The following is a 19,097-nucleotide window of genomic DNA, read 5'->3' on the forward strand; positions in this document are numbered from 1 at the left end:
GTGGAAGGTGTCCATGCCCATCACAGCAGGTAGAACAAGATGAGCTTTAAGGTCCCTTCCAAGCCAAACCATTCTATCATTCTATGAACTTTCCACACACAAGCAGGCATACACAAAGAAAAATGAAAACCTGACTTAACATTTTAGCAGGAAGAATATTAAATCAGCTGCTAAGTCTTTTTATCCACTTGTAACAGATTTAGAGATGGAAGAAAAGACACTCTGATTTACAGATTCTGCTGAAAGGCAAAATCAAACCAGCAGAAGTTCAGTTTATATAAGAAGGAAAAAAAAATCAAAATAGCAGCCAAGAGGGAGAAAGTAGTACTTGTCTACAGAGTTCTTCGTATAATGACTAACATTTATTCATATCACAGAATCATGGAACAGTTTGGGTTGGAAGGGAGCTTAAAGCTCATCCCGTTCTACGTCCTGCCATGGGCAGGGACAACTTCCACTACCCTAGGTTGCTTCAGGCCCTGTCCAAACTGGCTTTGAACACCTTAAGTGCAAATAATCCCAGTTTTGATGCTGCTGCTCAGGATGAAGCAACAATTCCTAACATCACCTGTAAGTCTTTCCTCAGAGGATGAGCCTCTACCTCCCAACTTCTCCTCAAAATCCACCCCATGAGGAGAAGCTCCCTCAGGAGAAGAAGCCCTCCTGCAACCCAATTCTTTACAGCACCTTCTCCATTGGTGGTGAACTGCCAAAGAGCTTATTTTCCTTTAGAAAGCCTGGTAGAGAGGAAGAGTGGTAAAATGCAGCTGCACCAGTCTGGGCGCAGCTTTAGGATCTGTAGTTATTCTTCCTGAGTTTGCAGCAAATCACCAAAATGACAAAAACACTTTGCCCAACACCAGGCTCAGACAACATCAGGCTGGGCAAAACATACTCAGATCTTTCTCAGATTTTCTGGGAAAGACTCAAGAGCTCTGGTTTGAACACAGAATACACTTTGAAACTGTGGAGATAAATCAGTTCTAAATAACCTGCACATCAAACCACAGAGAAACCCAAACTGACTGAAGGAACAGGTTTCCCAAAACACCCAACCTGCCACAACAAGCACACTGGGATGACAGGCAGCTGTACTTCCAGACCTCAACTGAGCTGAAGAAAGTGCAAAATAAAAACTAGTAACATCCCAAAAAAACAATGAGAAGTTCAGATTCTACACTCAAACTATTTTTTGGCATTTTCAATGTTAACTGTAGCAATGAAACCACACCTGTGAGCCTGGAATACACACTGCAGAGGTGCAAAGCCATTCATTTGCAAGAAAATTTGGAAGAAAAATGGTAATTCAACCCTCTACTATTATTTAAAGAAACACTGACACAGCGATTGCCTTTACTGATTCCTCATAATTCCTGAGGAAACGGGCAGCATATCAAAGCTTTCAGTCCTTGTGCTGGAAAACAGCAAATTCTAAATATTTGTTAAGTTTCAAAGCAAATTTCACAGATATCCCATCATTTCCTTGGGGAAAACAGGCAAGAGTTACATTCTCTTAGCAGTATTTTCCTGTATGAGAGCACCAAAGAAACACAATTCTGCCACCAGGGTCAAAGAAAAGCATCAAGGACTATTTGTCCTCATCCCTCACGGTGGAGAGTATTCCCTCAGCCTTTTCCCCACAGACAGGAGTGACTGCATAAACTTACAAGTCCAAGTTGAAAAAGCTACTAACACAAAAGACTGAGGTGTGAGCACCTGTCACACCACACCAGCATCAACCAGACAAGCTCCACACACTTCTAGATGCAACCTTAAATTCTGTTAAAGGTAAAAACAAAACTTCAAAACTACACTTAACAGTGGGTGGGTGAAGCCCAGTAGGCTATTTGTTTTTCATTTTTGAAAGCATAGATGGGTTCTCTTATGTTAAGCATAAAACATGTGTCTAAACTTAAAAGGTGTCAGGAGGAGGAAAACAGCACAGCTCTGCCTGTTCTGGTTGAGGTTTTAACAAATATCTCACAAACAGGCACATATTACTGAAAATATATTTGCTGTACGTTCTTTTTGTTCAAAGGCTTTACTCTATAAAGGTTCTTTGGGAATAGCTGAGAGATCAGTAATTTCCCTGTTTACATCCTGTTGAGGATTTGAGTACAGGGACACAACCTGAAACGGAGCTGGTCTGGACAACCCAATTAGAGCGGTTTCACTTCTCTTTGGCTGTTTAGTTGACACATCTTATTAAACACTCCTGCAGCATCTGACATGCAAAGCCATCAGCCAGGGGTAACTACGACGAAGCAGATTAAACACAAAGTGGGTCAAGAGCTCCAGCTACACAACCTGAAGCAGAGCTGTCACCTGACGCGAACTTCCACGGAAAAGCGACCAGCTCTCTCCGTTTGCGAACTCAAGTCGCCCGCGCTATAGAATATTTCTGTTTTTTCAAAGGCGGACTCGGGGCTCAGCTCTTGGGTTCCTCTCGGCCGTCAGTTACCCGCAGGAGCCGGAAGCGGCTCCCGGAGCGGAGCGCAGGCAGGAGGGAGGGGAAGAGAGCAGAACACGGACCCGCGCCACCGGGACAACCGACAGGAGCTTCCGAGCCGCCGCTCAAAGGCAGGCAAGCTCAGCGCCGCGCAGGGAGCGGGGCCGAGCCCGGGACGCGCCCGCGGACAGGCCCTGGGACCGCCGGCGCCCCGCGGGAGGCGCTCCGGGGGCAGGGGCAGCGCGCCCGGAACCGCTCCACCTCGGCCCGCGCCTCCATCCCCCGGCCCGCCGGCGGTGGGGGCCTGGAGGGACCTTCTCGCGGAAGCCCGGCGGCCTCGGCGCGCCCCGCACCCCGAACTCACCCGTGGTGGCGGTGGACTGCTGGACCAGCGCCCTCAGCGCCGCGGCGCCCGCCGAACCCCCGGGCGCCGCCATCTTGCCGCCGCCGCAGCACAACACACGCGCCGCCGGCCGGCGCGCACTGCGCATGTGCGGGGACCGCCCGCGCGCGCGCCCATTCCCCCACCCGCCTTGAGGGGAGGGGTCTCGGTTGCCGTGGTAATAAGCCCCGCCCCCTCAGGAGGCGGGAGTTGCCATGGCAAGGCCCTCCTTCCCCCCCCAGCCTCAGAGGCTTTCCCTGGGAATCCCCCGGAATTCCCGACCCGCCGCTTCCAAGGGCCACGGACCTTAGAGGCCGAACCGGCGCTCTCGGGACACGCACCCGGGGTTCCCACACGGATTTACCCCGTCACAGAGGCCCGCGGCGCAGCGAGGGGCTGGGCAGGCCGGGGGCCGAGTGCGGAGCAGATCCAGATGCTGCGACCAGAAAGACACTCAGGAATTGCCCTGATCACCAGCACAGGCAGGGGGAGACCTGCTGGAGAGCAGCGCTGCGGTGAAGGACCTGGGGGTTCTGATACACAACCGGCTGTCCCCGAACCGGCAGCGTGTCCTGGGGGCCACAAGGGCCAGTGGGACCCTGGGGGACACCGGGAAGAGCACTGCCAGCAGGTCAGGGAGTGTCCCTCCGTCCACCCCTGTGAGATACATCTGGAGTGCTGTGTCCAGCTCTCGGCTCTTCAGGAAAGGAGACGTGTGTAACTGCTGGAGCGGGTCTAGAGGAAGCTGTGGAGCTGAGGAAGCATCTCCGTGCCCAGGAAAGGCTGAGGGAGCTGGGGCTGCTCAGCCTCGAGAGGAGCCCCAGCTGAGAGGAGCCCTCAGCCCTGGGTGTCCCTGTGAGCAGGGAGGGCTCCGAGCAGGGACCAGGAGGAGCAGGCAGGAACTGACCCCAGGAAGTTCCACCTGGACATGAGGAAGAACTTTCTGGGTAGTGCCTGAGCCCTGGACAGATCCCAGAGAGGGTGTGGAGTCCCCCTCACCGGAGATATTCCAGAGCTGTCTGGACACACTGTGTGCAATGAGCTCTGAGCTGACCCTGCTGGTGCACATGGACCCACTGTGGTCCCGTCCAGCCTGACCCATATGGGACTCTGTAAGACAGGACCTGATGTGGTCAAGGAACAGCTCACCTGCACCACTCCAGAGAGCCTTGACAGGGCACCCCTGCCATCATTGTCACAGAGCTAGAAGCAGAAACCCTTGAATTTGTCCCCACTTACCATACCAGGTGTTTCTGATTCCCAGGCCACCTGAGGAAATGTCAGGAATGTTTTATTCCTTTCCAGTTTCGGCCCAGCAGTAATGTGGCTGCTTTGCTGCTGAACACCTTGCCAGTAACATTTGTCAACTCAGTGCGAACCACAGAAAGCCGAGATTTCCCTAGAATCCTAATAATTTTATACCTCACTGCCATGGAAACAGGTACATCTGTTCCCTCTCATTCCCTCCCTGCCTCCCATCCCCACACCAGCTCTGGTGCTCAGGGAAGCAACCAAGCCTGTAAAGTATCTGAGGTTTCGGCACTTGTTTTGTTTCTCCGGGCAGCTGGATGAGCTGAACTTACTTGTTTACAAACATGACAAATGAATCACCAGGGCTGAAGGCAGGTGAACAGCAGTGAACTGTTACACCAGCCCAGACATCCCAAATACAGACTCCTGCTTCACCAACACCAGCAAAACAAAGCAGATTTCACCTGCTTCAAAGCTCACAGACCACAGGGTCAGAAACAAACTGTTGGTACAACCAAAATCCGCTCAGCAGTGCCAAAATCCACCCTCTAACAATGAAGATCTAAAAGAATAAGCCAATTTATGCCTGGTGAGGATTATTGTGCCATGGATATGGTGAGGAATTGGATCATCTGGGGGTCCTGAGGGCTTGCAGCAGCCCACCTCAGATAGGGCTGCTGCTATAGGTGACAGGTTTTGTACATTTTGCAGTTAAGTTTGGGTTTTATCCAACAATCAATTTTTAGTCCTGTTTTTTTTTTTTTTTGCATTCTGCTTTGAAAATGGGGTTTGTTTTTTACAGGCATACCCTGATTGGAAAGGCTGAGGGTCACCAGCATGGAAACAGTAGCTCTGCCTTAAAAACAACCCTTTAATTGAGTTTTTTTGACATCATGGTAAGACAGAAAATAATCCCAACTGCAGTAAAGACCCATATTGAAGGAAGACTTCCAGAACAATGGCTGAGGCAGCAGGAGAAAAGTCAAACTGATTTACCACTGTTGTAACTTTCTCAAAAAACATCTCTGAACAGAACATTTATTTATTTACGAGAAGCCCACCAATGATAAAGTTGTGCAGGCTTTGGGGAAAAAAACAACCCGACAATTCATATTTTTGGCTCTGTGCTGGTTCTGCTTTCCATAAAATTTGGTTTTCTGAAACTTTAACCATCAGAAGATGCTGCTGAAGAAACAAGTCTGTTAGGAATGTCCCAAAACAGTCATCAATCGGGTTCAAAAAAAGGACAAAACTCAAACATTTGCTGACTTTGATGAGTAGTACACACCCTTCAGCACTGCAGCTGGCACTTGGCTCAATTTCAAACACAGACAGTGGAAAAGTAGCTCCCAAGAAGCAAAGAAAAGCCAAAATAAGGCTTAATAAAAAAAACAGATAAAACAATTCACAAGAAAACTTCCTCTGAATAGTAGCATTTGGTTGCCTCTTCCCCAGCCCAAACACCTCCATGTCTAAAATACTATTTTTTTTTTTTAAGTTATTTTAGTTTTAAACCCAACAGGAACAGTATTTAGTAGTGCCTCTAAAAATGGAGGGGAACAGTTACAGCCAGGCAGGGCAGATATGTGAATCTCTAATTACAGTTATGTCATTACTGACAACTCCAATTTTCAGTTGCTTCTTTCTCTTTTAACTTTCTCCATCATATCTGGCTTCTGGACCATTGTTTTAATCACATAAACCAGTGTGAGTATGAAAATTAAACTGCATTAAATATAGTAACCCTATTGTACAAGAATAAAGTTGCAGAACATTAACAATAAGAAAACAAAAGTATCTTGTTCTTAACAACAGGGAAAATGGGATCTGCAGGAGGGATCTCTGTGAACAGAGGTGAATTGGAGCCCACAGCCTGGGCATCCATGGAAGATCCTTGGTTTTGGCAGTGAAGAATGACCTGTTTCTCTTTTCTTTGTCCAAGGGAGGGGCTAGCATATGAGAGGGCAAGAGTGGCTGTCTGGTTACACTCCTGTTAATGGGTGGGCCAACAACTGCAATTCCAGAAACAAATTCCAGCAATGTGCTTCAATTTACAGAACAGTGGCTGTGCTGAGGGAAGCTTCAACCTTTCAGCTGACAGCTAGCTGGGAATATAGACTCATTTTTCACTTGTTTCCTCCATGGAATGTGCATCCATTAAAGGCTTTGAATTCTCATTTTCAGATCAGACCATCAGTGATCCTTGTTTTCCAACACTACCAGTATTCACACTCCAAACCCTGTAAATGCAAGCTTAGAAAATAAGAAATGCTCCAATTCCTGCAAGAAGTGCTTCAAGTGCTAGAAAATAATATTCAAGAAAAGAAAATGAAAAAATGTTACATTCTGGAGATGTATGTTACTAAAACTTCTCAGAACTCACGGCACTGCTGTCTGAAGTGGCTCCTCTCCAAAGCAACCATCAAAACTGCTTAGGGAAGCTTTGCCTAGCACAGGAGAACATCACCACAGTTCCCATTCCCACTCCACCATGTGTCCATGGCTCAGATCTACTCTGCAACAGGGCTTTTAAACATCTGCAGGATTGTCTTTTGCTTGGTCTTAGGCAGTGAACAAATATCATTTGTGTCACTGGTATTAACCACACAATTCAAAACCTTTCCTTCCTTGATGCTGGGGGATTTCACCCGGACCCTGGCAGGAGACTGCCAGTTTTCATTGCAGGAACCTTTCCGAGTCTTGTGGTGACTGGCTTCAGCCTGTGTTTTTGATCCCTTTGAGTCTTTTGCCACCTTGGAACTTCCCTTCCTGGCAGAAGAGTCTTTCAGAGACCGAGGTGGCTTGGTGCGCAGCAGGTACTCGTCTGGAGAGCCCTTCTGTCGGTTAAGTGTCCTTTCCTCCTTGTTGAGCTCCTTTTGCAGCTGCAGAGCCAGAAGCCTGTCCTGCTCCTCCTGCTTGCGCCTTTCATAGAACTCCTGCTCAAAGGCTCTTTGTGTCTGCAAGTTAAAGTCATTCATCTGATCTCCTTGGTCTTCTACACTTTCTGAAAGGGTTCTTCTCCTCTTATCAAACATGCCCAAATCAATGGTGGCATTAGCTGGAGCCTCCAGTAACTTCCTTTTGGGAGTCTCCTTAGAGTTCTGTGGCCTCTCTAGTGTGTCTTCACCTGGGTGTCCAGCCTCCTTCCCCAGATCATGCAACGCAGTCTGGCTATCAGACATCACACAACTCATTCCTAACTGACCAGAGGTACAAATTTCATCAGACTTTTCAAGGTCTACCCTCTGGACATGTGTTAAGTTGTCACTGTCTGACTCAGTTCCATCATCATCTCCTTTGGATCTAAAAAGAACTGTCCTAGACCCCTCCCCTTCTGTGGTTCCATGAAGTGTATCTGGAACTCCATCTTCTAAACCATTTGGTCCTGGTGTTTTTTCCTGCTTGACAGTGTCAGTTTCACCTGAAGCTGAGGCACTGAAATAGTTCATACATGATTCCAAAAACGAATCCTTAGCACCAGAGTTTTTATTTACACTGGTCAGCTGTGGAGACAGGGTTGGCATTTCCTCTTGCTCATCCTGCAGAGCAGAACTACTGCCTTCATTGCTGTTGGTCTCCTGAAGAAAAGGGAAACACCACTAATGAAGTAAATTTATCAAAAGCCTATGGGTGTGAATAAATACCAAACTCACTTCCCATGGCTGCATTGCCCCTGAATGCAATGGGATAGCAACTCAGATACTTCTCTTTTTTAAAAATACCCGTTCAACAATAATGAAAATACTTAAAATAACTGCAGAAGCCCAGCTAAAGGACTGAAACCACAACTGCAGCATTTTCCTCTCATCAGTAATTCAGACCAACTGTGCAAGCCTGCTCATCTTCTTTGGAGACCTTACAGGAATGATGAGCCAGCCAGCCAGCCCATGGAATGATGTAAATCAGGGTGAACCCTCTTCCAGTGGACTCCAGAGCTAGGAATCATGAATACTGAAGGTTGCTTAAAAAGGGCAATATAACCTGCCCAGTGCTGATGTGCAAGGGGAATAGAGGACTGGAATCCTACAGGCAAGAGGAAAATATCCCACAATTACAAACTCTGAGATTTATAACAAAATGGTTCCAGTTACCGCAGAGTTTGAGTTGCTTCTGCCTCCTCCTGTGGTACTGGAGAACGATGCTGATTCCAGCACACTGTAAGTCTTTGGAGACAGATACCTTAAAAGGAAAAAAAGGGATACTCCTTTAAACATTTTGTCCCTTGAATTGTCAGTCCTTTGCATTATTCAAGATTTTCAGGTTCATTCTGACAAACAAAACATAACAAGAAGGCAAGTGTTTCCCTTCTCCTCCTATGAGGAAATGTTTTAAACTTCAACACTTCACATTTGTCCCCAGTTATCTTGGGAAGCTGGCCCTCAGCATTCCAAAGAAGCAAACAGGGCAGAGAGACACTGAAACAGGCCAATAATTAAAGAAACACTTGGCTGAATCCCTTACTTCTGAATGTCTCCAGAGTTTCTTGGCTTGCTGCCCAGGTTCAGTGGGGATGTCTGAAGGGAGAGGCTGCGTGCTGGTGATGGGCTGCCAGGCACGTGTCCCACAGGATCCTCATTCTTCCAGACAAGTAGAAGTAACATTAGGTAAAACACAACACAACACAACCTGTAGAAATCTCAGGGAACTGCTTTGGTTTTGCTGCAGAATTAGTTACTTTTGTCCAAAGAATTCTAGAACTGTGAGTAATGGACAGTTACAGAGAAAGAAATATTATCAGTTCCGTACACCTTCCAGGATCTAGCACTGAGGGACAGGAGGCTCAAATAACTACACAGGTTTCATCATTGGGTAGCAAAAATTCAACTAAGCAAAACAAATTAATAAAACAAAAAAAACCTCCAAAAGGTATGATACATTTTCACTATACATTCCTTTCTTCCAGTACAGGTTACAGATACTAATTTCTTCCAGTGAAAAGTTTTTAAATCATGAGGAAAATGAAGCCTAAAGCAGAAAATCCATGTTTTAAAATGTTTCACAATGGAAACATGCAGCACACATGCTGGATGCTGGATTTCAAGTGTGTATTACGCAGGCTTCACCCTCCCCCTGGCTTTTCAAAAATTAATGTTCAATCAAGGCTTTAAAGTACTGGAGGGTGACAACAGCTTTCAACTACAACTAACATAAATTTAAACTATTCCAAATTTTAACATTCGGTCTGAGAAGTCCAAGTTGCTTGTACTATAGTGCATATTTTCTGCTGTCCCCCATGATCCTAACTCACCAGACTGTTACTGAGCTGCCAGGCCAGCTCTTCATCTTGCTTCAGCTGCTTCTCCATCTCCTTCCGTCGCTCTTCTGCCAACCTATGCTCCTCCTCCTCCTCCGCCAGGAGCCGCTGGATGTATTCCTCACTCGCTTTGTTCTCCTCCTGTTCGTGCGCTCGCCTTTCTGCCTCCACCTAAACCAGATGTTTGAAAAAAATCCACCTGGTTACTACTGCAGGGCCACACTTGACACCAGAACCTCTGAGATGACACTACTTAAACTTCTCACCAAATACAGCAGTATTTAATTGCACGAGTCTCAAAGATGTAAGAGTCACATGATACTGTGTGTAGAGCCTTGGGTTTAACCACAGCGACAAACCTTTTGGTAACAAACCATTAACCTTGCTCACCTGCAAGGTTAAACTCCACTCCTCACCTTTTCAAAGTGTTAGCAACAAAAACTCAGATCTCCAAATACATGGATCTACAGAGAAAGTGGGACTAGAATTCTTTCTAAGGCTAAATGGCAGCTATCCCACAGCATTTGCTCAACCTGCTTTTATCATTATATCTCCCAAAGACATCGTATCTCTCTTCTAGAAGAGTGCTGCTCTCTTGAAACATGCAAAAACCCAAAGCAGCAAGGCAGGAATTTTAAATCTGCCTTCCTTACAGCAGACATGCTGAGAGATCAGTTACCAGCAACGAGGAGAGCAAAGTATTTCAAGAATAAAGCTTTCTTTGGAAATTCCCATCCAGTCCTCTGCTTCATGTGCTCCTGTAGCCACCAGCAAGGGGCTCTCAGGGAAAGGTGCATTCCCATGTATTTTTCTACTCTAAATCTTAATACTACTGTGTCTGAATTGGAAGAAGGATCCTTAAATAGGCCAAAGTTGAGAATTCTTTAAAATCTTTACTGATTTTTAAATGAGCACAGGTAACAGAGCAAACAAAGAAGAAAGAAAATGCTGTATGTTCATTATTCAATACTCCAGTTACTGAAGGTTATCTAATTGCCGTTTCTCACTTGGAGGGAAATCAAGAAGACAAATATAAAACCAAAGCCCAAATAGTTCCAAATTTCTACATTTGTTACTTTTATGTACATTGACTGAGAGATGAGATAGGAAGTATAGATCAAGAAAACTTGAAAATGTCACCTCATGTCAAATACAAAGAAATTTCTTCTATCAATTTAATTAATGATTCAGGAGTGACCCATATGTTCTCGCAGCTGCAGTGCCCTTTCAAGTATCTTTATTATTAAATAAAATTACAGCTGTTTGTGGGTACAATTGAAATAATTGGATATGAAGCATTAATGCTTTTTAAACATATTTTTAGATTTACCTTACTAATCTCTGCTTCGTATTCCTGCCTCAGCTCCCCAGGCTTGCTCAGCTGGTGCTGCGGTTTGGGGACACAGACTAATCAAGACGAAGGAGAGGAAAAAAAAAACAAGTCAACAAACACAAAGTCATGACAGTCAACAACAAAGGATTTTAACATTAACAAAGGATTTAAACTCCATACCCTGTCATAGAATGATTTGACTTAAGTGCTGTGATTTAAAAAAGGAAGTATCAAAGCAAAAAATACCAAGGAATAAAGTTTACACAGTAGAAAAGTGCAGTGTGACAGAGTGGCATGAACAGGAGGTGTTTCCCAAGCACTGTACATAAAGCAAATACAATGGAGCAGGTTGCCCAGAGAAGCTGTGGCTGCCCCATCCCTGGAACTGTCCAAGGCCAGGCTGGATGGAGCTTGGAGCATCCTGGTCTAGTGGAAGATATCCCTGCCCATGGCAAAGAGGTAAAATGGGATGATCTTTATGGTCTCTCCCAACCCAAACTGTTCCCTCATTCATTCTCTGCTGGTACACTGATCATAATTTGTGTCTTTCACTATTTTTCATTAAAAAGACCTCAGAACACTGCAAGTGGAACAAGCTGCCTTACAGCCAACCTACCAAAAATGTCCCCCAAGGACGCTTGCAACATCATAAACCCCAAAATCCTTCCACAAAAAGTTAATCAGATTTCACTTCCTTCTCTCTGACATCACAATTTTCAGCTCACAGATTCTTGCATTGACTGAACTCCTGGAATTTCAACCAAACTGATTAACACCTAAAAATCTTTTAACCACTTCTTTTACTTGACAGTGATAAACACACACACAGACTTAAACACTCTGCATGCAGATGCTACAGCTGCAAATGAGCAACGAACAAGGCCAGGCAGCCACGCACCTATACCCTGCACCAAAGGCATGAACAAATACCCACTGTAGTGACGAGACAATGTAATTTTTATCCTCTGTGCCACAAATGAAGAAGGTATTGCCCATCTCTTCCCTGCCCCTTTTGCAGGAGAGCTCTGTTGCTGCCAGCAGTAACACACCTGCCTACCCACACCTCAGTATTTCCCAACATCTCAAGTGCACCCACAGTAATTCCTGTGGCAAAACAGAAACATCCCAGGATGAGTGACATTTCACTTACTTTCCTCATCCAAATCCTGTCCGTTAATCCTCCGCTCGCACTCCTCCGGGTAATTCTTCTGAATCTTCTCCCAGAATTCCCAGTTGATAAGTGTATTTCTGCGGGTATTGTACCGTGCCCAGGAAGAGACTCGACGCCTGCAAAAGGGGCAACAAAGACTGGCCTTTTCCACGGTCATCTGAAAGCAGGAATTACAGAGGGTATGGCTGCACGGCAGTGTGACAGGCTCCACAAAGATCTCCATGCAAATTTGGCAGAGGCAGTCGGACAAGGAAAGCGGGGCCTTGGATTTCGTTGACATACTGACTTGAGGTACAGGAACAGCACTAGGACAACATCAGGGCCTGAAAGCAAAAAGAAATATATATGTTCCTTATGAAAACTAAAATTAAGGAAAATACAAAATGTTTTACAGCTACTTGAAAAAAACATTAGTGGATTTAGAAGTCTGCTTAAGTGGTTGCTTTTCTCAGGGCCTGAGAGATTCCTAAGGAAGAAGCAGATCTTTACAGAAGTCATGGAAAACCTGTACCAGGTTTTCTTACTGCAGTCTCCTGTGAGCTGTAACAGATGCTTTGGGGACAGCAAGGAGGTAGTAAGGAGAGGGAAGAAAAGGAGGTGAGAGTTCTTCCAGCCAACTCTGTTACTCCCCTCTTCTCCCACCACTCCCTGTCTATGATAAGACATGCTGGATACATTATTCCAGTTACCTTAACCTTCCATTCACTCATTTTTTCAGTATATGTGCATCCTTTGAGAGCTGCTTTTGGCACAAGCTTACTTCCAGCATGTTCTGAAGGTGAACTACATCAGAGCAGAGCAGCTTCTTCCTCATTCATTCTCTAGCTTCTTCCTCATTCATTCTCTTGATTAAGCTAGGTCTATAAAGCTAAAATTCCTTTTTTCTTAAGATAAGTGAAGAATTAAGACTTCAGCACCTTCTTTTATGTCTTGAAACTGTGGGGGTCATCTGTCTCCTCACACGATTTTTCCACTTGGCCCAGCAACACTGTGGGAGAGAAAACAAAAGACACATACAGCAAAAGAAGAAACCCACTGATTTTTAAGTTTTAAACTTAAGTCTTAAACAGGCAGCTTCAGAGATAGGACAGAGAGGCCCTCGAAAGAAAGGCTGCCATTCCTCACAGAGTACTCGCCATGGAGACAAACACACGTTAAGGCGGGTTTTATTATTTCCGCAATTTTTATTGACAAAAAAGAACCCCCAGGACGTCGGTGCCCAGCGAAAAGGGGGCTCGTCGTCCCTCCCCGGCCCCCGACACCCCCAGCCCCTGAGGGTCCCAGCGAGGACTCGGACCCACCGCTCCGGCACCGGGGAAAGGCCGCGGCTCCCGCAATGGCGGCTCCGCCCCGCCCCTCACTGAGGGGCTGTTCCCGCCGTCCGGCTGAGGGCTCCGCCTCCTCCCCGGCCTTTTTCTCCTCCTTCTCCTCCTCTTGTCCTTCCTTCTTCTCCTCCTCCTCTTCCGTCTCCTCCTTCTCCTTTTCTACCTCTTCCGCCGAGCCTGCTAGGAGACAGAGGCCGCGGTCCCTCAGGGGGAAGGCGGGCTGGGCTGTCGTGAAAGGTCGGGTAGGAAAGGCTTCCCACTGCCAGAGAGCAGCGTTAGGTGGGATGTTTGGAATAAATCCTTCCCTGTGAGGGTGGTGAGGCGCTGGCACAGGCTGCCCTGGGAAGCCGTGGCTGCCCCGTTGCCGGCAGTGCCCAAGGCCGGGCCTGGAGCCGGGCTTTGGCGGCTGGCTGTGCTCACCTGGCCGCAGGTGCCCAGGGCACGTCCCGCCTCAGGTCCTCCTCCAGCATCTCCGCCCGCAGCTCAAACTCGTGCTCCAGGCTCTGCAGGCTGGAGTCCAGCTGTGCGAAACGAGCCTCCAGCGACAGCAGCCTGCTTTCCACTCTGGGCGTTGGAAAACAAAGAGTAAGGGAATTTCGGAAGGATCTGGGGCTTTCTGCCGTGACATTGCATTGTGAACAGCTCCAGGATCCCGTTCTAGGGGTCCTCCCAAGATATGTGAGAACAGCACTAAAAGTCAAGGGGTTTTGTCACATCTTTTTGGCCTTTTCCTGGTGCAGAGATCTTAAAATCTCCAAATACAGCTGCAAAATGAGTATGTAGATATATTTGTGGCTCTCAAACACGTGCATTGTTAGTAGTGTAGGTTTTTCTGTAACACATTTTGAGGTGATTTATGCTTTTATTTGTAATGCCACGGTCTTTTGAACCATTTTCATTTAACATTGAGCAGAACTTCTCGTTACTCCTCTGGTTAAAAATTATGCAAATAATAAACAAGCCACCTGTGTGGATACTAAATACAAAAAGCAAGCAGAGAGCACGGAGCCTGTCTGAAACTCAAAGTCACACAGGCTTCTCACTGTGGCCTGAGAAAGCATAAGAAAGAATTCAAACAGTCCTTGGTAAAAGACAACAATCTTTGCAGGTGTCGTTTAGTCAAGAGGTGGTCTTCCACTTAACCAATGCTGGTGATGTGTTGCTTTAATGACCAATGAGAGTTTTACCTCTCGGACCTTCTCAAACATGTGTATAAGAGAAGATTAAGAATAATAAACTTTGCTCTCTTGGACAACACAGCTAAGGGAGTCAGTGTCGTACTGCTTCACTGTTCCTAATACAGTGCGACACACCTGCAGTGTTTTTTTTAATAGGACTGTCCTTCCATGGAACAACTGTGATAAAAACTACTTCCTAGCTTGAATTTATTAACTGCTTTTTCATTATTTGGTATCTTGTCTTTTTCCCTATTTAAAATTGTAAATCAAAGATGAGGTTTGAGTTTTAAGCCACTCTACTTTCGCTGAAAAAAAGTGCCTGGTTTAAAAAGCCTTGCTGTGTTGAGACAAGGTACAATGGAATACAAGTATTTATTTTTGTACCCATTTCTCTCTCTCCTGGAGATACAGGGTGTGCTGGGCTTCTGTCACTGTGGGTGGTTTTTGTAAAGATAGTTTTCTCCATATTTTCCTCAGTTACCTGATTGACATTGAGATGTCTTCTCAAGAATCCTAAGAATCTGAAAGCTAATGTAAATAATTCAAAGCTCCTTCCTAAATATTGAACAGCTGTTTCAGTACTATGTAGTCAATAGTGATTTACTAGCAGAATATCACCTACTCCTCACAGAATTTTTTGTGATTTTTCTTTTTAGTTACTGGCAGAACTTCAGGCTGTATCAGCTAACAGTAACTACACCATCAGCAAATATTATTACCTATATATTTTTCTTTATCTTTTTTCAGTCTTAGTTTGCTCCACTGCTTCCACTACTATTATTATTGTATTGTTTTAATGTTCAGGGTATTGAGTTCTGAATTGTGACCTACCTGTGTTAAACATTCAATTCATGTTTGTGGCCCTATTATGTGTATCTTTGGGTAAACTTTTTGTAAGGATAAAACACGCAGAAGCTGGTGATGACATTAAAAAATGAAAAGCCAAAACAAAACCCCGGAAACATTTTTCCATTCTTTGACACGTATCCCACTGTATTTCAATGCCTGTTGTTATAAAAGACAGACCAAAAATGCCATTTTTTCCTATCAACAGCTCCTCCTGCCTCCCCCTTCTCCAAACCAAACCCTTCTTTGGATTCTGTCTGCAGCTGACCTGAATGAGGAGAAAATAAAAGGACTTCAGCAGTGGCATATATTACTAAGTATACCCGACCTTACTTCATTGTCTGGCATTGTCTGCATTCTCATGCAGATCCTTGTCTAATGATTTTCTGTTGTTTCCTGAGGCTTCCTTTGTAGCCTGGTGAAAGCTCATCTTACTGCGGTTGGACTCCTCTGGCTTCAGCAAGAATTTTGGGACGAAAATAGAACTTTAATTGGAAAATTAAGCTGGTGTCATGTAGAAGTGTAGGGAGTTCAGAAGAACTGGAAGGATTGATGTGTCATAATTGGATGGAATCTGTCAGCACGGAGAGAGCAAGTGCAAAAACTGAGGTGCGTCGGGCTTTGCTGTGAATGACTTTCAGAGCTGGGTTGTCTGATAATGAGTGTTCTTGCCGGTAAATTGCTTCCTGGTTTGCAGCTTTTTATCATGGTAAATAAGCTTCCTTATGGCCCATTCTCCAACTTCCTCCTCTACAAGTAAGAGTAAAGCTGTCCAAGATCTCATCGCTAATCTACTCAGTGCAGCAGTAGTTTCTCGGCAGCCTTCAGTCCAACGCTTTACTATTTGACCACTTCTGTCTCCCAAACTTTTTTTTTTTTTAAATTGCCTGTCTGTAAACTAATTCTTCTGTATTTTTAAGCATCTGCAACAAATATTTCAGCATTTGGAGTTTTGGATCTAAAAATGTCTGTTCAGTTATATTGTGGTAGATCCATAACTGATCTCCCACAGCTGTAACTGAATTCTGATAGACTGAGTGCTGCTGTCTCTTGATATAAGTTTGGAATGAAAAGAGGAAGAATGGATTAAATCTCCTGCTTTCATTTCCATCATGTCCTCTGAACACTTCCTTTAGTGTAAGTGAAGTTACCACTAAGTCAGTGACCTCTAACTCTGACTAGTCTACACACATTCTTTTCCAAAAAGCTTTTAAAATTCCCCTCTTGTTAGCACACAGAACATACTTGGAAGCCAGGCAGTAGAAGCTACAGCATTCCCACTTCTCTGGAAGTGTGGTTCTATGTGAAACATTATTTTTGCTATTCAGGCATTTACAGAAAATTACATTTTAGAGCTGTCACGTGGGTTTGATATTCCAGGCTAGGCTAGTGCAGCATCCAAGCTCTCCCCATTCACTCACTCCATGGTATGTTAGACACACACTTCAAGCAGTTTCCCACAGAATTATTTTTCACTTTTTCCTTTAAGGATTTGTTTCATCCTTTCTCCCCCTGGTCAGGTCTCCAATAGCTACTTAGTGTTCACCATCCTGTCAATCAGAGTCATAAAAGCTGCGAGTGAACCAACCTTATGAACAGGGTCTCCACAAGAGGAGCGGTTTTTTTCCAAGTCTGTCTGTCAACACATAATATTTCATTTCCTAAGCAGAGGTACTGCATCCCATCAGCTGTGATACTCTTGAAAAGGATCCTTTTTACTGCAGGTAAACCACAGTTGTATGTACGACACCTGGTTTGACTTTAAAATGTCTCAACACTGCACAGTTTGCCTTTAATTGTAACATACCAAAGAATCCCAGAATGACTGGGGTTGGAAGGATCTTAAAGCCCATCTCATTCCTTCCCCTGCCATGGGCAGGGACACCTTCCACTATCCCAGACTGCTCCAAGCTCCATCCAACCTGGCTTTGGACACTTCCAGGGATGAGGCAGCCACAGCTTCTCTGGGCACCCTGTGCCAGGGCTTCACCTCCCTCACAGTAACATGAAAATCCAGATGTGAAAATCCACAGAGTGGGGAGAGAATCCTGCCTGCCTCCAACTGCTGAGAATTTCAGATCTTTTTTGACTCTTTTTCCTGAGGATCCATGCTCGTATCTTTATATCTGCTCTGAGCCACCACCACTGGTGCCTGCTGCTGCACAGCCAAGCACAGAGACCAGTGCCAGCGGGGACAGCTGAGGCTGGATTATTTTTCAGGAGGTCTGTGAACCTGTTGGTCACGTTCCTTTGCCAAGTGCAGGCTTCGGAAATGGAGAGTGAATCAGCGTCACATATGGCCCAATTCCCCAGTGATGGTGATTTGCTTTCCTTAAACTTATAAGAAAGGTCCATTGTTGGTTGTTTTGGTTTTTTTTTTCTCATGATAACCACTTATTCCCTGTCTTTGAACCATCCAGACTCTGAGGTATAGTCTGAAAATCAGAAGTTCACCTCAAATCTCCAGTTGGAACAGCAATCCCAAATTTCACAGAATCACAGAATATGCTGAGTTGGAAGGGATCCACATGGATCCAACTGGCCCTGGACTCCTGCCCCCCACCCCCAGCAATGCCACCCTGTACCTGAGAGCATTGTCCAAATATTTCTTGAGCAGCCTTGGTGCTGTGACATTCCCTGGGGAGCCCGTTCAGTGCCCAACCACCCTCTGGGGGAAGAACCTTTTTCTAATATCCAACCTAAACCTCCCCTGACACACGGCCATTCCTGTCACTGGGCACCACAGAGATCAGTGTCTATCCCACTTCTACTCCCACTTCCCCCCTCACAAGGAAGTTGTAAACCTCAATGAGATCTCCCCTCAGTCTCCTCCTGGCTGAACAGACCAAGTGCCCTCATTGCCTGGTGACACTTCATGCAGCTGCAGGCCATGGGTGATGGAGCAAGTGCCCAAATCCTGCAGCAAACAGCCAGGATGGCAGCCAGGGAATGAAAACCACCATGGAGCCGATGGCTGTCCCTCCTTCCTCCCCAGTGAGTGAAGGGGAGATTAAGCCTGTTCATGAGCTCCTCCCTCCCTGTAAACACACAATATCTGTTTACACCCTGTTGCCCACAGAAGTTTCCAGAGAAGCACAGGTTTGCCGTGCTCAGGGATTGTCTGGTGTGCTGTCCCCCAGCCCTCCATGCCCTCCCCATCCCCTCACGGGGTGAGCCCAGCCCTGCAGGACCTGTTCAGCGTCTCGTTCAGGGAGCGCAGGGAGATGCTGGCTTTCGCCATCTTCGGGGAGAACACCAAGAGAAGAAATAAAAGCTGGAGTGGGCTCGCTCCTCTCTCCTGTAGCCGGCAGCAACAGCAGGGACAGGGGATCCGAGTCCTGCAGGAGGTTGTTTGTTCTGAGGCTTTTTATAGCCTGTATATCCAAATATAGGTCATGGATGCACCAACACACGTTCATGGACATATCACACACTGAACCACACAGCCTGACCTGGCCCCTTCCTCTGAGCCTGTGTCATCATAGATGTACCAATTCACAGGTAACAAAAAAGGGAACAAGTACACTCTGCTTCTTTTTTCTTTTTTTTTTCCTGTGTTTTGGCTTCAATTCGCTGTTGTGCCCACCAGATCATGTCTTGGGCCAGTCTCCTGCTGGGAAAGGCTGTACAAGCAGATTGGCTTTGTTTTTTTTAATTAAAAAGGTAAGAAGGTAAAATCTGATTTGGATGAGAATGAGTTGCATTTGGTTGCAGGGAGCTGCTTTGAGCAAAATCAAGACAGTTGGAATTTCTTCCATAAAGTGTGGAAAGAGGCAGCACAACCAGATAATGATTTTCCAGAGCTGAATATGTTAAAAAAAAAAGAGCTTTTCCCATAAATTTTTCCATAATACTATGGGTCTGGCAACAACCCAGATTATGTCAGCAGCACAAACCCCCCACCAGTG

General features: G+C 45.7%; 1 protein-coding gene across 4 annotated transcripts; it reads right to left on the minus strand.

The window, feature by feature from the left end:
* Positions 1-4,834: 4,834 nt before the first annotated feature.
* RNF168 (ring finger protein 168) lies at positions 4,835-18,525 on the minus strand. Of its 4 annotated transcripts, none has more exons than XM_088061201.1 (10): positions 18,381-18,525; positions 13,586-13,729; positions 13,142-13,342; positions 12,758-12,828; positions 11,820-12,163; positions 10,667-10,743; positions 9,331-9,507; positions 8,544-8,659; positions 8,174-8,261; positions 4,835-7,660 (listed from the first exon to the last, which is right to left on the minus strand). In XM_088061201.1, the coding sequence occupies exons 5-10, from the start codon at positions 12,118-12,120 to the stop codon at positions 6,593-6,595; spliced, it is 1,827 nt and encodes a 608-aa protein (XP_087917327.1). In that variant the 5' UTR covers positions 12,121-12,163; positions 12,758-12,828; positions 13,142-13,342; positions 13,586-13,729; positions 18,381-18,525; the 3' UTR covers positions 4,835-6,592. The 4 variants fall into 4 exon arrangements, with proteins under 4 accessions (XP_087917327.1, XP_005529567.1, XP_087917328.1 ...); XM_005529510.3 differs by having other exon boundaries at positions 13,142-13,345; XM_088061202.1 differs by having other exon boundaries at positions 13,142-13,424.
* Between the last annotated feature and the right edge of the window lie 572 nt (positions 18,526-19,097).

The sequence above is a fragment of the Pseudopodoces humilis genome, chromosome 11, assembly GCF_049639895.1.
Source record: "Pseudopodoces humilis isolate 2021_Gansu_Grassland_sample_001 chromosome 11, ASM4963989v1, whole genome shotgun sequence".
In the NCBI taxonomy this organism is placed as follows: domain Eukaryota; kingdom Metazoa; phylum Chordata; class Aves; order Passeriformes; family Paridae; genus Pseudopodoces; species Pseudopodoces humilis.